Source organism: Calcarisporiella thermophila, assembly GCF_041956535.1.
Source record: "Calcarisporiella thermophila strain CBS 279.70 unplaced genomic scaffold VTP21scaffold_5, whole genome shotgun sequence".
In the NCBI taxonomy this organism is placed as follows: Eukaryota; Fungi; Calcarisporiellomycota; class Calcarisporiellomycetes; order Calcarisporiellales; family Calcarisporiellaceae; genus Calcarisporiella; species Calcarisporiella thermophila.
In genome coordinates, this window is record NW_027192195.1 from 1,064,215 (window position 1) to 1,084,286 (window position 20,072).

General features: G+C 47.6%; 9 protein-coding genes across 9 annotated transcripts; 4 read left to right on the forward strand and 5 right to left on the reverse strand.

Annotated features, from left to right (window-relative positions):
• Positions 1-37: 37 nt before the first annotated feature.
• On the reverse strand, positions 38-2,813 carry VTP21DRAFT_9536 (uncharacterized protein; the record flags this gene model as incomplete). Its single annotated transcript, XM_069400503.1, has 12 exons — positions 38-594; positions 657-707; positions 802-864; positions 935-1,208; positions 1,266-1,469; positions 1,558-1,639; positions 1,700-1,819; positions 2,026-2,213; positions 2,307-2,383; positions 2,458-2,501; positions 2,570-2,608; positions 2,683-2,813. 12 exons carry the CDS (start codon positions 2,811-2,813, stop codon positions 38-40), a joined length of 1,830 nt encoding a protein of 609 aa, XP_069254423.1.
• Positions 2,814-3,581: 768 nt separating this feature from the next.
• Positions 3,582-4,837, forward strand: VTP21DRAFT_9537 (uncharacterized protein; the record flags this gene model as incomplete). Its single annotated transcript, XM_069400504.1, has 2 exons — positions 3,582-3,701; positions 3,779-4,837. 2 exons carry the CDS (start codon positions 3,582-3,584, stop codon positions 4,835-4,837), a joined length of 1,179 nt encoding a protein of 392 aa, XP_069254424.1.
• Positions 4,838-5,126: 289 nt separating this feature from the next.
• On the reverse strand, positions 5,127-5,882 carry VTP21DRAFT_9538 (uncharacterized protein; the record flags this gene model as incomplete). The annotated part of the gene is made up of 1 exon (XM_069400505.1): positions 5,127-5,882. One exon carries the CDS (start codon positions 5,880-5,882, stop codon positions 5,127-5,129), a length of 756 nt encoding a protein of 251 aa, XP_069254425.1.
• A 429-nt stretch (positions 5,883-6,311) lies between these two features.
• Positions 6,312-8,294, reverse strand: VTP21DRAFT_9539 (uncharacterized protein; the record flags this gene model as incomplete). Its single annotated transcript, XM_069400506.1, has 5 exons — positions 6,312-6,952; positions 7,055-7,196; positions 7,344-7,481; positions 7,548-7,732; positions 8,180-8,294. The coding sequence occupies 5 exons, from the start codon at positions 8,292-8,294 to the stop codon at positions 6,312-6,314; spliced, it is 1,221 nt and encodes a 406-aa protein (XP_069254426.1).
• Positions 8,295-8,583: 289 nt separating this feature from the next.
• On the forward strand, positions 8,584-10,966 carry VTP21DRAFT_9540 (uncharacterized protein; the record flags this gene model as incomplete). The annotated part of the gene is made up of 3 exons (XM_069400508.1): positions 8,584-8,634; positions 8,710-9,129; positions 9,200-10,966. 3 exons carry the CDS (start codon positions 8,584-8,586, stop codon positions 10,964-10,966), a joined length of 2,238 nt encoding a protein of 745 aa, XP_069254427.1.
• Positions 10,967-11,385: 419 nt separating this feature from the next.
• Positions 11,386-12,474, reverse strand: VTP21DRAFT_9541 (uncharacterized protein; the record flags this gene model as incomplete). Its single annotated transcript, XM_069400509.1, has 4 exons — positions 11,386-11,637; positions 11,724-12,085; positions 12,171-12,248; positions 12,324-12,474. 4 exons carry the CDS (start codon positions 12,472-12,474, stop codon positions 11,386-11,388), a joined length of 843 nt encoding a protein of 280 aa, XP_069254428.1.
• A 992-nt stretch (positions 12,475-13,466) lies between these two features.
• VTP21DRAFT_9542 (uncharacterized protein) lies at positions 13,467-14,156 on the forward strand (the record flags this gene model as incomplete). The annotated part of the gene is made up of 5 exons (XM_069400510.1): positions 13,467-13,558; positions 13,628-13,650; positions 13,726-13,810; positions 13,890-14,038; positions 14,110-14,156. The coding sequence occupies 5 exons, from the start codon at positions 13,467-13,469 to the stop codon at positions 14,154-14,156; spliced, it is 396 nt and encodes a 131-aa protein (XP_069254429.1).
• Positions 14,157-14,999: 843 nt separating this feature from the next.
• VTP21DRAFT_9543 (uncharacterized protein) lies at positions 15,000-16,377 on the forward strand (the record flags this gene model as incomplete). Its single annotated transcript, XM_069400511.1, has 4 exons — positions 15,000-15,241; positions 15,305-15,369; positions 15,426-16,091; positions 16,166-16,377. The coding sequence occupies 4 exons, from the start codon at positions 15,000-15,002 to the stop codon at positions 16,375-16,377; spliced, it is 1,185 nt and encodes a 394-aa protein (XP_069254430.1).
• A 480-nt stretch (positions 16,378-16,857) lies between these two features.
• Positions 16,858-19,418, reverse strand: VTP21DRAFT_9544 (uncharacterized protein; the record flags this gene model as incomplete). Its single annotated transcript, XM_069400512.1, has 4 exons — positions 16,858-18,803; positions 18,930-18,938; positions 19,089-19,298; positions 19,406-19,418. 4 exons carry the CDS (start codon positions 19,416-19,418, stop codon positions 16,858-16,860), a joined length of 2,178 nt encoding a protein of 725 aa, XP_069254431.1.
• Positions 19,419-20,072: the final 654 nt, after the last annotated feature.

The window sequence follows — 20,072 nt, forward strand, 5'->3', positions numbered from 1 at the left end:
AACAAACAAGATAAAAAATGAAAATGCGCAGACGTCTTCACTCGTCTTCATTGTCGTGGAACGCGTCCTCTAAGGCCACATCACTATCCGCCTTTTCCTCCGTACTCTCTTCCTCTCCGTCTCCATCGTTTGTCTCGTCATGGCTCTCCCCATTGCAGCCCGAATTTTTTGATCGTCCCCGCCCACTCGAATTTTCTCCTCTCGACACTCCCTCTTCTAACTCTTCGTCATCGTCATCGTCGTCGTCGTCGTCATCCTCTTCGCCTCCTCGCTGTCTTTGGTTACTCCGACGCGAAAAGAAATTCGCTAACTCCCGCACTTCATCGATACCGATGAACATGGCTTCATCCTCGTCCGATGAATCCGATGCATTGAGGTTATGCCACTCGAGCCCATCATTTTCTTCCTGGGCAAGCAGCATGTCGAAGAGCGCAAGTGTTCGTACATCTTCTCCCGAAGTCTCTCCCTCATCCGATGGAGGTGATTCATCGCCCATGAACATAATGAGGGGATTGAGAATACTATGGCGCATCTCGCGATTGGCGGGGAACCGCTGCCGAACATGGGCGGAGGAAGTGGAGGAGGAGGTTTCATCTAAAGTAAAGTCCAGTTGGGATGAAATGGAGCAAGAGAAGGATAAAAAAATGGGAAATTACCTTCATTCCCAAAGGGGAATATGGAATGCACCTTGATGATTTTTTCGACACCTAAGCGTATCCAAAATCAAGCAGTCAGTATCGCGGTGAACAAAACCAAAGCTTTGGAGGATGGGGGGATATAGAAAATAAAAGAGGATTTTACCACTTGAGAACAATAGGGGAAGGTGCGGGTGCCATCGGACTTGGTTCACCACCGATCGATGCCCTGTTAAAACGGCAGAAAGAGAACCATGAGGCGCTTCTCAACTCCAACTCGCCACGGAGGAGCCACTCACCTGACAACACAAAGGCCGGGTCGCCCACGTTGACGGGATGGTAGACCGATGTTTTGTCCGTGCTCTCATCCTTCCCCATGTACAGCACCTTGTCCACGGGGGGTCTTACAAATAGGTCGGCGGAGGAAGACGAGTGCGCATCGGAAGTAAACGTGGGCATCTCATCGAGCGACCGTGCGGGCCCGAGCAATTCAGGGACATTCCACGCATAGATTCTGAAATCATCGCTGCCACTGAGGAAGTACTCGTCGTCAGGACCGCCGAAATTTCCGTGCTACCGAGGGGGAATTAAAGGGCGCATGGATGCCTTTCGGGGTATTGCTCTGCTTACCTTGACGGTGCAGCTATTCTTGTACCCGTGCTTCCTGCTCATGGGACTCGAGAATATACATACCGGAGCGGGATCATTTGTGTTGTAGAGGGTGGGCTGAAATCGGTGGAGGCTAGCACACAGCCGTTTGCCGTCACGCGAAAAGCTCACCGAGGATACATCGGGAATCGTATACTGGTTGTTGTGAACGAGTTTGGTTGCATACTAAAGATGGAGAGGGAACAAAATTATAATTATAGGTAAGTAGGCGGCGGCGGATTCGCTCTGACTGGCGGATCAGCTGCACACTCACTCTCACGAGAATGCTCGAGTCGTCGTCTCGTGTGGGCCGCCTTGCCCTATTCTTCTTGAAGGACATCCGCAGATCTCGCAGCCTACCAGGCAGAAATTCAGCAACCAACTCATTCACATCTCCAGATAGACACACGCATTACAAGATCTGGCCTTTTGCATCGCACGACACAAAGTGATTCGGGATGGTGGGATTAAACTGCACCCCGCACATTTCTGCCCCAAACCCGCGATACCGGTTGTAAAGGGTGTCCTGGCACATACTAGAGGAACAACGCAAATCCCAGAGTTTGATGGTACCTGTACGAGCCGGGGGAAGTGGAGGTATAAGTATCCACGTGCATATGATGTGGAGAACTGAAATATTCATTTACCATCCTGACTGTGGGATCAGGGATCGCCGGCAAAAAAATAAGTTGGTCAATACCATCTCTATACCGGAGAAGGAGCATAGGAAGTAGGAGTTTACCTGGCCGAGAGTAAGATGTCATCATTGTCCGGCGATATGCTCACTTCTTGTACCGACGCTTCGTGCTCCATCAAGACCTCGTTGGGGGTGGCCGCACCCTCAAGATCATAGCGAAGAATGAGGCCATCGTTGCCACAAGATATGATATGCCGATTGCTATTATCGAAAACAATGCAGAATATGATGCTCTATCGTTTCCGATTAGAGAAAGATGAGAATTAAGAGTGGAGCCCCGGTGAGCAAAAATGATGAAAGGCTCATTTCAATGTAATCATAGTCACCTGATGCCCACGAAAATGCTTAATCGGCTTGGCATTGGAGAGATCGCCATACATGTCCCAGAGCAAGCAGCGCTTATCTAACGGAGGAGAAGAAGGTGTAAGGTGTAAGGTCCAAGCAAGGTGATTCTGGAGAACAATGATTAATAGGAACCATCTCCGCCAGACACCAGAAATTTCGCGTCTCCATGACTGAATCTATACGCGATAAACGGAATTAATGCATTTGAGGGAGAGCAGAGGCACTGAGCACAAGAGTAACCCACCCAAGGGTGTTCACACAGGAGTAGTGGCCCTTCATGTCCCTGCCAAATGAGATCAATAGAGAAATCATCAGAATCACGGCACTCCATGATTAGCCAAGAAGACGAAGAAGGACACTTGCCGCCAGTGCTTAAACGGGCCGGAGTCGTGGATGAGGGCCTTGTAGACATGTTTGGTGGGCACGGAGTCGAGAGTTCGCCTGTGGATCAGGCCTGGGATTTCGAGTCGTCGCCGCTTATTTGACATTATTGCCGGGTTTTAGCGCGCAGTTCATTAACAGATTTCGCCTATTTTGAGCTAAATTGGCGGGGGTAACCTGACAACCTAAGGAGTATGTGACTTCGCTCCCTCTATCGCATGAGATAATAATCTGGATAGCTGTCCTCCGGGCTCAGGAGGCGATGGTTTGGAGACGCTTCAGCCACCGCCGGTAGGCTCTCATGCCATTGGCCGTGGGAGAGGAGGGGGTGGGAAAAGGACGAAGCAGGAACAGCCATGGAGAAGAGCCTGTGATTGCGCTAGAAAACTGGAAGAGTAAATAGAAGCTTGGGGGCTGCCAGCGAACGGGTCACCGTGGACATTAGCGGGGTTCATGAGCACGGCGGGCAACGGCGGGCCGCCCGAATGCACCGCAGCTGTCTTGATGATCTAATCCAGGGAGCGCCGTCGTGGCCGAACACAAGCTTCGAGTCTAAAGGCAATCGAGGCCGGTCAAAGTTTTGCTGCAGTCATCATCTCCTTTTATGGAGGAGGCCAGCAAATCAAGGTCACGCGCCCCCACCTGTGCTGGCCCCAACTTTCTGTTTCTGCCCGCAGAACGAAATTAAGTAGGATTCTAAGTGTGCTTATTCTGAACGACTTTCTAAATCGCACAAGCTTGAAAACTCTCCTCTTTGCTTCTCCCCCTTTCCCTGCTTAGTTGCTGATAGTAGAATAGAATGTGCTCATGCTCGACTTTATCTGACTGCCTTCAGTTGTATTACTTGTTCTCGTGTAATTAATACTGAAAACATCATGACGGTCGAAAGCCCGTTCTCTTATCTCTACCCCGCTGCAAGTGGCACAAGCGCCAGCGGCGGCGGCGATAATCACGACGGGAACTGTAGCAGCGGTGACTGCAGTAGTGTTCGTAGAGTAAGTCATGATCATTGGGTTGACCATAAGGATCAAGGCTCGAGAAAACTAACCCTGCTCCTCTCGACCTTTGACAGAAAAGTAACTCGATGACAGTAAACAAAACCTCATCCCGCCCGATCGACATTCCTAGTCCCAGCAGCATTCTTTCTTTTCTCTCGCCATTGTACACCAAATCCCCACCTTCGCTGCCCCAGGTCCAAGACGACCCAATCTCCGTGTCAATGACATTCTACTACAGCAAGCCGCACCCCAGCTCCACCTCCTATCCCCCCCGACTCTCCGCGGAAATGCCGGCCCCGATTCCAGCTAGAAGCGCGAGTTTATTACAGAGAAAGCGCGTCCCAAGGATTAAGGACACCGCTTCTTCCCCGCCTTCACCTCCAATGACAAAAACCGAGAGGCTCTTTTATATGAGCGGAGAAGAAGCAGCACCTAGTGCAAGACGGTGTCCCCCTTTACTGCCCTCCCCTGTGGCATCTTCTCCCTTCTCCTTCGTCTCTTCCTCCTCTTGCTCCGCCTCTAGTGCAACCTCATCAACCTCCGCCCGAGAAGGAAGACTCTTCATTCTCGACCGAATGTACGCCTCCCATGATCCCACTACCCTCCACTACAACCCGATCCCGCCGCAGCTCTCGCAGCTCGACTTCCTGGCCCCCTCCGAAGAATACGAAATCCCGCTCAACACCTTCAAGTATCATGAAACGCCCCTCGCGGAAGACAATACTCTCCGCGCGGCCGAGATCCTACGAGAAGCAAGAAGGCGGTTGCAGGAGCGGTCGGGTCTGCTGCTGGCAGTGTACCCGCCCCAATCCTCTCTTTTCTCGGAAAGTGTAGAGCGGCCGAGGGGCTATGATCCGCTTGTAAGAGAAGTGCGTGCAAACCCCGACTTTTTGCGGATGTTGTCGGCCGAGACAAGGATGATCCGAGCTCGGAAACTTCGATCGCCCCTAAAGATGCGGCACTATTTGCCGCGGAGGACGGATGGGTTCTTTCCCCGGCCGTCGCGGTTACGGCATGTGCTGGAGATCAATTGCTCCTTGGAGGGCGGGGGGGTGGAGGAGGAGGAGGGGTCAGAGGCATCGCGATATCGTGATGAAATGGAGGGGTTTTTTGGACACTTAGAGGAGCCGTGAAGGCCTCTTCTTTTCTGATTCAAATGCATTCCACTGTAGTATTATAGTTGTTGTGTTTTATTTTATTTTTGTGAGATCATGGCATTATTCCCATATTGGTTCAGCATTTGTTTCGGTTTTTCTCACTTATCAAATAGAAGGATAATTTATAGGGTATTGTAATCGGGTTGAATCAAAGACGTGAGGGTGACAGGGTAATGGGGGGGGGGGGAATGAAAAGGTGGGAGATTAATATACATGGGATGAGTGCTGGAAGGGCTAGGAGGGGGCTGGGGAGGGCGTGTCCTGCTTATGGGCCTCGACTTTGGCTGGTTCCCTCCATTGGGTCCTCCGCAAGATCATCTACCGCGTCTATTCTCTCGCTTTGGGGGGTTTGACCTCTTTCCGCCAACCCTATATCGTTGCTGACCGACCGTCTTGAATCTCGCGACCTCCTCTCTCCTGAGACCGCATCCCCGTCGGGAAGACTCCTTCTATTCCTTGCTCTTGCCTCCGCCGCCACGCGCCTCTCGAGCTCTGTCCTTTTGTGCGCGCGATACGCTCGCCATAGAATGGCCGTCCACACCCCAATTCCAGCCCAGCCCACCGCCGCACTGCTGACCAGCCCAATACAAAAGCCATGAGCCATTCTCAGTATGCCCGCCGTCATGGGCGACTCTCTCTCGTATGCCTCAATTAGCTGCGCGTAGTGGGCGAGATTCGGGCGGCAGTCGAACTGGAAGAGAGGAGTGACGGTGGCATCGACGGCCACGCAAAACCAGAAGATCAGGAAAATGATCGAGAGCGCAAACTGCCATCGCGTGTTGGTCATCACGTGATGCAGAAGCCGGGGGCGGAGCGGGGTTGGCAGGATAACGGAGAGGGAGAGCGGAAGGGAGTACATCACCGTGAGGATGCCGATCACAAGAAGGAGATTGAGCGCGTCATGAGACACGCCGCTCCCGTACAAAAGAATGTGTATTGTGAGGACCGAGAATGCCAACAGGACAAGGCCGAGGAAAAAGGCGAGCGGAGGGAGAAGGGCGTGCAAGTAGTTTCTGTTCATGATGGGTGCTAGCCCGGATGGTCGGATGGTAGGCTCTCTGAACTCTATACCCACAAAACCTGTAAACCAGCTTTGCCACCCTTCATGCAAGGTGTTCTCTATGCCTTTTCTGCATTTTTCATGCCTCTTCTCCCACTTAGATTCTGCTGTTTTACTTGGTTTCCAGGAAAAAATAACGGAAATGAAATAATAAAAGTAGACGGTATAGGGAAGTAGGAAGGGTTTAAGAATGAAGGGTAACAAACCAGACCGAACAGCTAGATATAGATATAGATGTAGATAATAAAAAACAAGTATCAAGCCATTTTCCCCTCCCTCCTCTCCTTTTCCTTCATTGCTATCACAAACAAAATAGATCCTTTTCTTTTTTTTTTTGAACTGCTCCCTAAACTAATGAACAAGGCTGGCCTCCAACCTCCTAGGTGCTACTCAGTTTTCTTGAGCAACCCCGTTTGTAGCGGGGCCGGTAGGCTGCTGATGGGGCTGCCGACCTCGACGATTTCCGCCATTCTCTGCGTTCCGGCGATCACCTCCCTGCTGCTGTGGCTGCGATGGGGGGTGGCTGGCCTGCTGGCCTCTATCTCCTCTTCTTCCCCCACTCCTACGATATCCACCCCCGCCCCCTCCTTTCCTAAACCTTCGCCGACCGAGGTCAGCCTGCCCAAACGTCTCCAAATTCAGCTTCCTCTCCTCGTTCATTTTAGCCCGCCTCTCGGTCTGGGAGAGCTGGGATTTCCTCCCGGCGCCCTCATTGCCATCACGCACACGCTCCTTCAGCTCGCATGATATATTGTCGAAGAATGATTTCTTTTTGTCATAGAAGTTTTCCGAAGGAATGAGGACGACTTCGCTCTCATTCTCGCGCACCATCTCCTCCTTGTTGAATTTGGCGTTGGCAGACTCGAAGTCGAAATCAGAATTCGGCACTTGGGTTCGCTGGGAAGGTGCCTTGTGATTCTGGCCGGGGGGACGACGCGGACCTCCTCGGGAGGGGCGGCGGGGATTCGATTGGCCTCGCTGATTTTGAGAAGGGGGATGCTCGGCTGGTCGGGTATGCTGATCGGGTGTATCTGTTTCCATAGGAATAGTAGGGAGGGTAAGCAATAGCAATACTTTTAAGCGATCACAGTGGCGTTGGAGGGAGGAGGTTCATCATACTTAGTGATACAGACCTTTGTTTCCTACGTTAAGCTTACTGACACGCTTTGCCAACTGTTCAATTGACTTGGCAGTGGGGGTGTCCTTCTGCGACTGTGGTGCCACCGTCTCCTGTTTCTTCGATGGTTCGCCTGCTTTTGCGGGCCCTGGAAGGTCCTATATTCGACATCACCAGAAAATGAGCGGTTAGACCATTTTGAAACACGAAAGAGTAAAGAGTATAGTCATCCAGTGAGGACAAGAGACAGCATCAGAATATTTAGAAAGCATGCTGGCAATAGTAGAAATGAAGAGAAGGTATACCGATGGTTTAGCGGGGGTCGGTGGGGAGGGCTCGGGCTGGTTCCAACCTCCCTGTACGCCATTGTAGGAATATTGAGGTTCATGCGTAGGCAGAGAAGAAGAGTTGTTCGCTTGCTGGACTTGCTGGGGGACCGAAGCCTGGAAAAATAAATATTGACAAGTCAATACTACTCATACACAAAGAGAATTGCAAAGGACGCATACTCCAACAATGGCAGGGTCATTGGGTAACAATGAGGCGGGAGGAGGTGGAGGAGGGGCTGGTGACTCAAAAACCTGCAGATCCACTACATCCGCACCGCGGAAAACAATAAACTCGAATAGATTGTCGGAAGGTGGGATCTCCTCGGCGGGATTGCCTTTTCTTCCTTCGGTGCCAAAGGAACGGACTAGAGTTTATAGGAGATCAATAGTTAGTCCCAGTGCAAAAAACAGGATGCAATTCCGTGCTCGAAAATATATTGCTAGATAATCAAACGCCATATCTATATACATTCTCATCAAGAATAAAATCTGTAAAAACAGCGGCTTTTCTCGGCTCCCTTCATTATTCTTTCCATTCTTCCCTCCTCTTTTACATCAATGCTCGTATAGGATAGGCAACCATGGATCGATTTTCATCAAGTTGTGCATTAAAAAATCGATTTCTGACTCTGAGAAATCGCGAGAAATGGCTCGCCATGGTAGAGCAGGTTCATATACAAATATTGTCTAAGTTGCACGTATATCCATGGTGTTGCCCGAGATTTTACACCCCTTCTCCATAGCCGATTGAAATTGCCACCGAAATGAAACAATAGAGAAAAGGGAGAAAAAAAAAAGAATGCAATAGTCACCTTGTGCCAAAGAAACGGTGGATTTTTCCGGGTCGATGGAGTGCAGAATACCGACGTAGCGTATCTGACTCCTGGAGATGAGAGAGATTTTGGACCCAAGGAAGGAGGAGCTCATCTCGTGCCCTTTGCGATAGTCAGGAGAGCGAGGGATTAGTGCGCAGGGGAGAATGGGGAATGAATGAGCCGATAATGGAGATGATCCACAATCCGAATATATGAACCGAGGTTGGAGAGGTGGCCGTCCTTTTCGGTGTCTGAAATAAAGCCGTTCCAAGCCATCTTCGCCCGCTGATTCGCGTTGTAATTTTTTCTTGAAAAACCCAATAGAGTTTGTCTTTTAAGGTATTGTACCAGCAGGATCAATAAACACAAGTTTGCTTAATTCATTTCAAAATTAGCGCTAGATGGAGACTGAAGTGGCCAGAGCCGAAAAGCTTCTAGCAGCCCGCAAAAAGGTAATTTAAAACCATTTCTTTGGCCCATGTTTGAAAGCGCGGATCACCTAACCCCTGCCTCCGTCCCCATGCCAGCTCAAGAAATTTCAAATGAAGAAAGAAGAGCCTCGTAGCAGAACTCCCAGTCTGGCGTCCGTATCAAGTGCCGGCACTGCGGATGACCTCACGCTCAACCACACCTCTCCCCCCTCCCTAGCGACCTCTCATCCCCCTCTCCTCTCTCATCATCACCCATCCCCAGGACTCGACGCTAAATTGGAACCAATCAACCCCGCTCCCCCTTCGATCAGAGAATATGGAAGCAGAGCGTCAGACGATTGCAGAATGTTACCTCCATCACCCCCGGCTTACCCTGCTGGAACCAGGCGAGAGTGGGGGCAGCTCCCGATCGAAATCGATCCTAACAGGGAGAGGACAATGGAAGACATGTCGAAAGACTTGGAAAGAGAAATGGCACGATTGCGGTACGAACTGGAGAACAGCTTGCGCAAGCAGGTACTGAAATGTCAATTCTCCCCTCGTTCGTAGGCGTATTCCCATTAACCTTGCCTATTCTTCATCTTAGGAGGAGTCTGAAAAGCACCACCTACTGGAAAAATCGCACCTGGAGAATCAGCTCAATGTGCAAACAGAAACCATAACACGGCTTCGGCGCGACGTATCTAACGCAGAGCTTCGTCTTGCTCAAAACGAACAGGAGCTCGCTTCCCTTACCCAGGTGCACCAACAAGAAAAATCTCGCCTCACCCATCAGCTGAGTGATCTTAACGCTATCGCGGATCAGCTTCGCGAACACCACGCCAGCGCAGAGCAGCTAATAGCACGCCGGGATGAAGAGCTGGCGGCGCTCCGCCTCCAAATCTCGGAAAGCGAGAATCGCCTGGCAGAGATGACGGAAGCAACGGAGAAAATGCAAGCTCTTCGTGGGGCAGTGGACGGGCTTCGCGAAGAGAACGTGGCCCTTGCTGTTCAAATTCAGGAGACGATGGCCTCCATGGCGAAAAAGGAGAACCTCATTGCCGAGCTCACCTCAGAACGTGACTCGCTGCAATCCAACCTGGACAGTGCACAGATGAGCACGGCAAAGCTGGCTCGAGAGGTAGCGAATGCAGGCGATCATATTGAACGGCTGGAGATGGAAAACCAAAGATTGCAGGCCGAGGCCGAGAAATGGAGAGAGAAGGGCGAAAGGGTGGGTGAGACGCTGCAGATGGTGGAGGAGAAGTTGCAGAAGGAGCAGGAAAGGGCCGCTCTCCTAGAGAGAGAGCTGCACGAGCAAAGGGAAGACAACGCCGGAGCTTGCACCCACCGTGGAATTGTGCTACCCATTCAGAAGAAAGGCGTGCCGCTTCTCGAGCTGAGCCATGGGACTCCGGAGCGCAAGCCCACCGCTGACCAAGACGCCGAAAAGGAGCGTGCCCATGTGTACTCCCAGCTCCTGGCCGAACGCGAAAAACGCAGCGAAGTCGAGCAGAGGCTGGATATCCTTCGCTCGACGTATGAGGCCATGGAGGAAGAATTTCGAGTGGTGGTGCGCGCCAATCGCGATCTGTCTCGGCAGTTGCTGGAAGCGCGGTCCAGCTCTGCGTCTTCCAGCAATGGCTCCCTCGGCGGAGCTAATATGCCCGGGAGCGGAAACGGGAATAGCATGGGTGCGGACAAGCGACCCGCGTTGGGCGCAGGCGGCCTGATTTCGGGCGTCTCCTCGCGGTACAGCTCTCACGCCAAGTCCCGCATGTCCATGCCCATTATCCCTGCTCACCAAATTGCGGCGTATGCATCCGCCTCGGGACACCAACGCGGCGCGAGTATGAGTATGCACCAGCCCCAGAACCCGCTCACCCCCACCGGAAACAAGGATCCCTTCGAGGAGCAAAAGCGCCTACGGAGATCGTCCTCCTCCAATGTCAGTCAGAACTACATGATGGGAGGAAGGAGGAGCATTGGGAGCCAGAGCTATGTTTCTCACCGCACCTCCTTCTCCACCTCTCCCTCGCAGCCATCCTCCCCCCTCCCTCTTTCGCCCACCTCCGCCACCACCACCCCAAACTTTGCTAGTTCCCATGCCGGCACCGCACAGGGAATGACCCCTTCGTCCCTCTATCAAATGAGGCAGAGCCAGATGAGGCGAATGGCGACAGACCCCTATCTCGCCTCCTCGTTGCAGTCAGCATCAGCTCAGAATCACTCTCCACCACGGTCTGCCCCCTTGTCTACCGCATCACCGCATCGACTCGGGGCTTCACCCGACCTGGGGCTGGGCCTAAATCTGGTGAAGAATACCGGTGTGCCACGATGCGCAGGATGCAGTGCACAGGTCATCGAAATCTAATTTCTCCCCTCCCCCTCTCTGCCCCTTTGGCCCCTTATTTATTGTCGCCAATATTTATTATAGTATCCTATATAAATAGTTTCTATTTACTGTATAAATCCTTGTTTACTTTTTTATATTCTACTCGCCGTTGGATGTGTCTCGCCCTTTCCCTGTCCCATTTCGTATACCTCCTATTTATCGATATATGGGCGTGAGTGTCTTTGTTTTTAGCTCCATCGAACCTTTCTGGTAAAAGAGAATATCTCTAAGTAGTGTTATTTTTTTTTCTTTTCAATAAACTAACATATACAAAGTATAGTTAACAAAAGAAAATCATATAAAAATATATATATAGTGAGAAGAAAAAAAAAACAAAACAGAAAAAAAAAACACAGCTCATTAATGATTAGAAAGCAACACAATAAATATTAAACACTCTATGTGAGATAAAGTTTATTCTCGTGGATATAATTGATGACTGAGTTGGGGAGAAGATACCGAATGCTCATGCCGCGCTTGACAAACAGGCGGACACGTGTGGAGGAAATGTCGTTGTAGATGAGCTGCTTGATGACAAACACATTCCGGCGGTGCTCATAAAGAATATCGTGTGAGAGAAGGAATCCCCAAACGTCGGATCCGGTGCGTTCTACGATGAGGCAGCCGTAGTCGCGGAGGATGTGGTGAAGCTATCAAGGATTAAAAAGGGGGGGGGAGGAGGGGTGGGGGTGAGGCTTCAGTGAACCGTAGCTTGTTGAAGCTATGGAGGACTTACATCTTGCGGGTCCCATACCCCAGGATGGCCGAAGCTCTCGATCAAGTCCCCACCAGCCAAGAGCATGATCTTTATCTTTCGCATTTCTCCATCCACCGTGAGGATCCCGCCCCCCTTGATGTTCAGCTCTTCGTCAAAATGGTCCAGCGAGACGGCAGTGCGTTGATATTGTTTCTGGCGTGCCTCCCAGTTGTCGACCATAAGCCAGTCGGAGGTCTGGGCAACAGCCAATTCGCACATATTAACCCGATGATGGGCGGGGGCAAGGCCCTCTTTTTTATAAGCATCGCTAACAGGGGAGTAGTAACCCCCAATAATTTCGAATTCTGGAACATTCTCCTCAATATAGTCTCTTGCCATTTCTAATAGAAGAGTAGACAGGAGTGTTAATTCGATGATGAAGCGGAATTAAAGTGAAAGGACATCCCCGTGGGTCGAATAATTTACCAAAGATTCTCAAGTGAAGATAGGTTATAGGTGAGAATGATCCACATGCCACAATCACCAGAGGCACCTTGCTCGCATCTAAATCATCGTTTTGACAGGTGTGAAACCGACTTCCGCCATTTCTAATCATCATTAATCGCATTTAGTGGATACCTTTCATGACCTTTCGCAATCTACTCCGCGGAAACTCGTACTCTGACAACTGAAAATTATGGTAAAACATCCCATTATGGTCTTTACCATTCGCATCAATAATTAAGGATGAAGGACAATCCGCTAGATCGTTGAACTTTTCAAGAAGCATCGCAGCTTTTGAAATCCCTTTATCAATGAAAGGAGGGAAAGAGGGTGGAAATAAAAGGAATGATGCTAATAGTAGATGCCAGAAGAGGATAGAGGAAGGCGGTATTCCGGGATTCGACCAGGGAGAGCCGCAAGAACAGAATCAATGAAGTGGGAGAAAGGGAAAGTGGGAGATACCGAGATGTCAAAAAATCAAGATCAACAAGATTAATACGGCATGATAAAAATTTTTCATAAGCCACACACACTTGCATATCTTCCCATTTGCCATCGATGAATGTATTGAAACTTTACGTTAAAGCTGAGTAATTCTGAGCTCTATTCCGCCTGATATAATTATTTTGAATCAGATGCCAAGCCACAAGTGGTGGGTTATCAAGGCCCTTTCTATCGCGCGTCGATAAAACCCTAGGCCTATCTATCTCCAAACCCTATCCATGACGTACATGATTAGATGAAGGGCCGTATTCACGATGCAACTCCTTTCCAGGTTCCATTAATGCCATGAATAGGTATGGCAATGTGTATAAAAATGGAATAACGTGCTGGATATATAGGATGATAAATTCTCTTCAATGATGAAAGGGTTAAACCCGGCTAGAAAAAAATAAGCAAAGATTTGCATGGTTATATGCTAAAATACTATGATCTAGTTCGTTTCGCTCTGCTACTATGAGCCAGGTTTGATAAATCACTTCCAACCCAGAGTTCTATTATTCATAGCTGCTGTGAGACCACAATCCTGGCGAAGAAATTGCCCATTGATTTCTGGGGGACTGCAATTTTTGAGACACGTTGGATAATTTTTTTTTGATCTACTTTCTGCTACACGATCATCGAAATGACAGCAGGATTAAGAAGTAAGCAAACAGATTATAAAACACTGTTGCAATGGACCTGACTAATATTCTTCGTTTTGCCTGCTGCAATCACTTTTGAATTCAAAAGCGTAAATAAATTTCATCAAGATGTCTTTTTAGATGCTAATACTCAATGTGTCCTTTTCTTTCCATTAGAATCATCACACTTTCATTTGTGCTGGCATGTGGATTTCTACTCGTCATTCTCTCCTGCGCATTGTACAAGTAAGTCGAAATATTGTGAATTCTTAAATTTTCTCTTGTAATAACCTCTTCTCCCACCCCTGTCCAAAGTAACTGGTGGCCACTCTTTGTCAGTATGTATTATTATTGGCGATGACTCTTTCTTCTTACTTTTTGAATTCCTAATCATGTCATATATCTTTATATAGTCGGGACATACGTGGTTGCTCCTATTCCCAATGCAGTCTGTGCCAGGTGCGGAGGAAGTAACGATATTATGTCGGATGAGTCCAAGTATGGACCTATATTTTATCGCCTTGCTCTATATCTATTGTTAATGGTTTGAGGGCCCTTGCCTGCTTTTCTTTATTAGCACTGGCTTGCTAGATCTTGGGCGTTTCCTAACCGGCATCCTCGTCATGACCGGATTCAGTCTTCCGTTCGTATTGGCACATGCAGAAGTCATATCCATCCCGGCCATGATCATGAGCATTGGGGGCGGGATCTTGGTGTATACAACGAGTGAGTGATTGTGCGAGATGCTTGCTCCTAGAGTAAACTCTGGTGCTAACTCTTTCTCCCTCTTTGCGCAGTCATCACCTACGGAAAATTCTTCGCCCAGGAGGAGGACGAATTCTAAAACTGCATTGCTATCATGCTGCCTCAAATTTATCCAAATTTACACATGGCCTTGCCTTTCTCCCTTATGCCTGCTGGCTTACTTGATTGAGACTAGCTTATTTTTCCCCATTTACTCTTTCACAAAATCGTCATTATTTGTCGGCGGTGAAACAAGTCCAAAAAAATTCGCATATTTGAAAAAATGGGAATTCTTGCTCTGGTGGCGAAATCTGGAATCAATCCATAAACTTTCCGCATTTTTTTTTTGCTGGGTGGAGAAATAAATCCTGTTTTTCAAATTTTCCCATTTTTTACCATCAGCATTTTAGGCTCCATTGTATATCAGACCTGTCTTGGAACTTTAGAAAGCATTTTGTGCAAAAACGCTTCCACTGAGTCCTTTGTCTACAACATTTTCATCAGCAACCCCTTGCCTTGCCATTTATTTTCTAATTAGTAACCCTCCCGAGTTTTACCCACCCTTTCATTTTCCCCGGTTGCATTCAATTACCTTCGTCTCAAGACCTAAAGTAAAACGACTAACTAGCTGTGAATTGATGCCCACCCATTGCCTCTGCTATCCTTCCTTACACGGGCTCGCGGTTCTGGATTGTCAATTCTATAATATTTGCAGATACCAAAGAATTTTTTTTCACTTAATTTGACGAGGTAAGGAGCAACGTCTACCCTATTGTGAATAATTCTCTCCTACAAAGAGCCTTCTCTTCGAACAAACACACTCCCTCTTTTGTTCAGTACAAACTCTAACGGCTTGCCATTGAACCTCTGTGGCTTTTTCATAGATTTCCGCATACTCCAAGACTGAAACACGCCCCTCACTATCCATACACGCGATATATCGATGCAACAGCCAGCGGATGTCCCGTCTGTAGGGCACAAGCGAAAACGTAGCTCCAATAACTTGAAGGTGTCAACAACCACGCCAGTCGGGTCCTCAGCAATCGAGAGCCCGCTTATATCGCCCCAAAATGCATACGAATATCTAGAATTCAACCTACCAAAGCCGCCAGAAAACCTGAGCGGTGAGGCCACAAGAACTCCACCCTATAGGGGATTGCCCGCCTTTCTGAGTAAGCTGTACAGGTGAGGCATTGTTGATCGGTCTCCTCTTTGGCTAGCCCTACCTAATAAGTTATATATTACTAGTATGGTGACCGATGCATCGACCGATTGTTTTATAAGATGGACGGAGACTGGGACTTCCTTTATCGGTATGTTTTGGATTGCTTTGACTATTAAGGGCTCATGCACTTATCCTCAATATAAGTTACCAACCCCGATGAATTCGCCCGCGTGTTGCTTCCCCGCTATTTCAAGCACTCTAACTTCTCGAGCTTCGTCCGCCAGCTAAACAAGTACCATTTCCACAAAGTCCCTCATCTGCTTATCGACGAGAATTCCAGCGAAACCTGGGAATTCAGCAATCCCAACTTCATGTCCGATCGAATAGATCTTCTATACTTTGTGCCGCGGAAACGCGAAAATAGCTCGAACTGGGCCGTTTCCCGCTCCGGCGCAAGTGGTGGAGAAACGAGTGAGATGGAGTCCTCAATGCTCAAGGATGGAATCGAAGTATCTCAAAGCCTCCAATCGAATCTCCAGAGCGAGCTACATATGGTAGAATGCGAGAACCATGCGCTGTGGAATGAGATTGATACCCTGCACAAAAAACACGCAAGCCAACAGGCCAAACTCGATAAAATCGGGAATCTCTTGGAGATGATATTCTCTGCTGGGGTGCAGTCGGTCTCTTCCCAATCCAGTTATTATTGCTCCCAGATGGAGCGCATGTATGAGGCGGCGAACAAACAGCGTGAATATAAAGTGAGCGAGGGGATGGAGGGACGAGATACCATTGCGGCAGCCCCGGTGGAAGGCCTACCGATCGTGCCTTCGTTGGCAAGCACCCCATCCCATTTCTCCGAGTCATCTAGTTGAGTAAAGCAAACTGTTTGTTCATCCGACATGAGTAGTTTTATCTAACTCTTTTATTTCTTCTCCTCGAAGGTTCCTTTCCGACCCCTATTTATCAGCCATTTAGTCAGCTTACTCCTTCTAGTCTCGACGCAGCTTCCTCCTCGCACGGGGACAACAAGCCTTCTCAGTTGAAGATCCCGACCTCCACTGCGGATACACTCTGTGCTCCTTTTGAAAATGTATTCAACCTCCCGTCCTGCAATGGAGAGAATCTCTGGCCCCCAGCATTCCCATCGGGCTGAATTTAAGGGTAAGAATGGCTGGCTTTACCACTTGTCATAGAGCTATGTCCTGATATGGAGCGTGCTGCAACAATACCAGACAAAGTGAACATTTTGTGGCTTGCCAGCTGTGTTGTCATATCGCAGAGTAACGTTAAATTCCCGGTGGGTCTGACATTGGCATAGCGATAACAGCTGGGACACTAGCAGTATACCAACACCACCGCGAGAGCCTCGGAAGTGAATATAGCAAGGAAAAGCATAAGTTTTTTATAATGCAAATGTGGCATGGTGAATAACAATAACGATAACACTTCGATACTGTATACTGGTTGCCCAGTCAGCATCTCTTTATTTTTAGCGGGGAAAGTTTTTTATTTTTTCAAGCCAGTTTTATAAACATGAAAGGGATTCAATAAAATGATCTCTTTTTACGGTGTTTTTACATCTGAAGTTCTTTCCATGAGATGATTTTAGAAGCGATACGGACAAGTTCCGGCTTTATTGCTCCTGCTCTGTCAACAAATCGCCGAATAGCTTTGTTTGGAGCTCCTCCAAACTGACATGTAAAATATCGGGAAAGTCTTTGACTTTACTCGTATGTGGGTGTTCCGCAAAGCCGGAACTACCACGTATATAGACAATACGAAAATCTTCATCTTCTTTACCGTCCCGAGTGACAATAAACCTCCTGGATTCAGGGTCGATTATAGCTTTATAACAGCCGTTGCCATCTCTATGTTCGTCACAGCCGCCAAATGCGCCATCCAAATATTTTTCAATTTGGTTTCTTGGATCAAAAGAGCGCGTGGGTCTAGGTTTGGGATATTCAAAAGCTTTCTCGATATTCGCTGAATTTTGGTTGTGTATGGTAAATTCGGAGATAGATGTTCGAATAAACATGCGCCCAAGGATATAATCAAATCGAGGGTACCCAGGGTAGCATCGCAGCAGGGTATTATCTCTAGTCTTAAAGGGAGGATCTCGAAGCATCCTGAAATGTTTAAATTTGATGACAACTGGTACTGCTTGATTACCAGCAAGGTCAGTTGCATTAAGAGTTACTTCTGGGTGACGCAATAATTGCTGGAATAGCACGTCCTCAAATTGTAGCCCAGTCATGTTACCACTTGTGATGGCTAAAGCAGCATCTCTGGGGAGCGGCATTGCCTTATAAATATCGAGGAGAGCACCTTTGGCGGCTTGACATAAAGGACGATATTGCACACTGCCTCGGACCTTGAGCCGATACACCAGTCCGAGGTCCATAAACTGATAGTCGAAGTCTTGGTAGTTGAATCCGGGATCACCTTCTTTTCGGGGAAGAAACATAGCAGCAAGAGCATAACGTTGGGCATGCTGTTGAATAGGCTTGAGATCTTTGTGAAAATATTTATCTGCAATCTTGAAAAACTCACGACGCCGATCTTTCTTGAATTGCTTTAATAGGCTCGAAACTTGATCGGTAGTCGCTGTGGTTGCACTTAAGGTTTCCGATATAAACCCTGCCATGTTTACGAGCTCACGCGGAACATTATTTGTGATCTCCTTCACTTGGCTTCTGATCTCTAAGTTTGATAGAATAGGACTCATGTCCAACAATTTGTCGAAGATGGTATCAGATAGAGGAGTGACAAATTCCAGCCAATGCATCATGCCATTTTTAAGATATTCTCTCTCAAATTTTGCATGTGCCGTGCCCGTCAAGACAACCCGTGTCCCTCTCCTTTCTTCATTCCACGCGGTAAGCTGCATCAGAGGGTTAAGAAGTGGCTGTGTTTTGGGTATTGGCGGCTCCTGGTCAAAGAGTGCACCATGTTCATCGACAACCAAGAGAGTTTTCTTTTCCAGTTGGTTGAGTAGATCACCTAAGATAAAGTGAGCCGCACGAGAGACTACTTCGTCCTCTTCAGTGGGATGCCCGAATGTCATCACTCCGAAGTCAGCGATGGTCAAAATATCTTTGTTAAGGGCTAGAAATCGCTTGCAAATCTCTTCTGCTATCTTGATAGGATCTTTCCAGGCCAATCTGCTCGCATCCGAAAAATAGAGTAAAAGCCATCCATCGGCATATGCTTTGGCAGCAAGGAAAAGCGCAAGATATGATTTGCCGACACCCATAGGACCTGATAGAACTCTTTTGATTGAATGGCGGCTATCTTTTTGAAGCTCTTGCCACAACTCCATCATCTGCTCGGTGACTAGAAATGACATTCCCTGGTAGCCCTCTCCATAATGCTTGGGCTCTTGACCAAGTGAAGGTAGTTCAATTTGCTGGCCGACTTGTACATTGTCCAGTTGCTGCTTAAATTTTTCGCGTGACGCAGGTGTGAATTCTCCACTATCAAGCATACTGACCAACATAGGCGGCAAGTCCACAGTCCCATCCTTGGCGTTGTATTTTACCCAGTTATCTACGCGGACTTTCTTTGAAACGGGCTTTTCCTCTAATGTTGAATAAATAGAATAAGTGATATGTGGAGGTATTCAATAGAGGATAAATTCAAAAAAGAAAATTTATGTGCATAAGTCCGTCGCGAACGTAAGTAATATAAAATGTGAGCACTATTTACCAGTAGCAGCTGGTGAAAGAACAGAAGATGAATAAGCCGACAAATAAATATAAATATAATGTTAGAAAGAGAGCAGTTAGTAATAGGGACAGTAGTGGCGATAAAAACGATGCAGTAATGCCATTGCGGTCACGAGCTTTAACCGTGTTAAATACATACCAGGAGCAATCGTGTTAATCAAACGAATGAAACGCCGAATATATGCCACCTTATTCTCAGGCAGTTTATAAAATTTTAGAAAAAATAAAACAGTTGATATTTTGGAACTATCCTCCGAGAGATGGACAGAGAGAATCTCCATTTCATCCTCTGTCAAATTTAACCCTCTGAGTTGGTCAATAAGCTCGATTAACTCTTGCTGAAGTTTGTCTGAAAATTGGAGAAAAGTTTAGGACATTGAAAAATTAGTGTGCAAAGCTGACTACTGTCGTCAGATCGTGCGTATTATATCCAAATCAATCACATCCATAAAGTACCTCTATCACTCATTTTTTTTTTTTTCCTTACGATTTTTCGTCTAAGCGAATTGATATTAATATTTGCCGTCTTTCTTTGTCCTGTTATCAAGATTATACGTGATTTTTTGAGGGATTATCGGCTTTGTAGAATAATGAAAAGCAATGTCGGGAATGTTCCGAAGACGCAACCATGCGAATGCTGTTCGTTAGCTGCGTCGTACCAAGGGAAACAATATGGGAGATTCCAAACCTGAGCAGACATACTAGATTTAGAAATTGCAGAATCAGGGTTTCAGAAATATCTGCAACTGTTAATATATCTTTTAAAAATTCGTTAAATTAAGTAATAATTCTCGAAAACTTTTGCTTTGCATTCTTCATCTCATCAAAAATTATATACCGAATTTATACCAGCTTATATACCTATCATATCGTGATTTTATCTTCATTATGGCAACTCTTTCGACTTCCATTCCTCGTTTTATTTCCCAGTTTGGGACTCGTTTCTTGCCAAATGCTACACGGAAAAATGGCAAAGCGACTTTAAAATCTACTTCATCTTCTCTTGCTTACAAAGAACAATTGGATAACATTGCTCAATTCTTTTTTCATTCCAGAGATGGGATGCTTTTGTATACTCATTTACTAGAACACACAGATAATCCTTATCATCATACCCTATGCC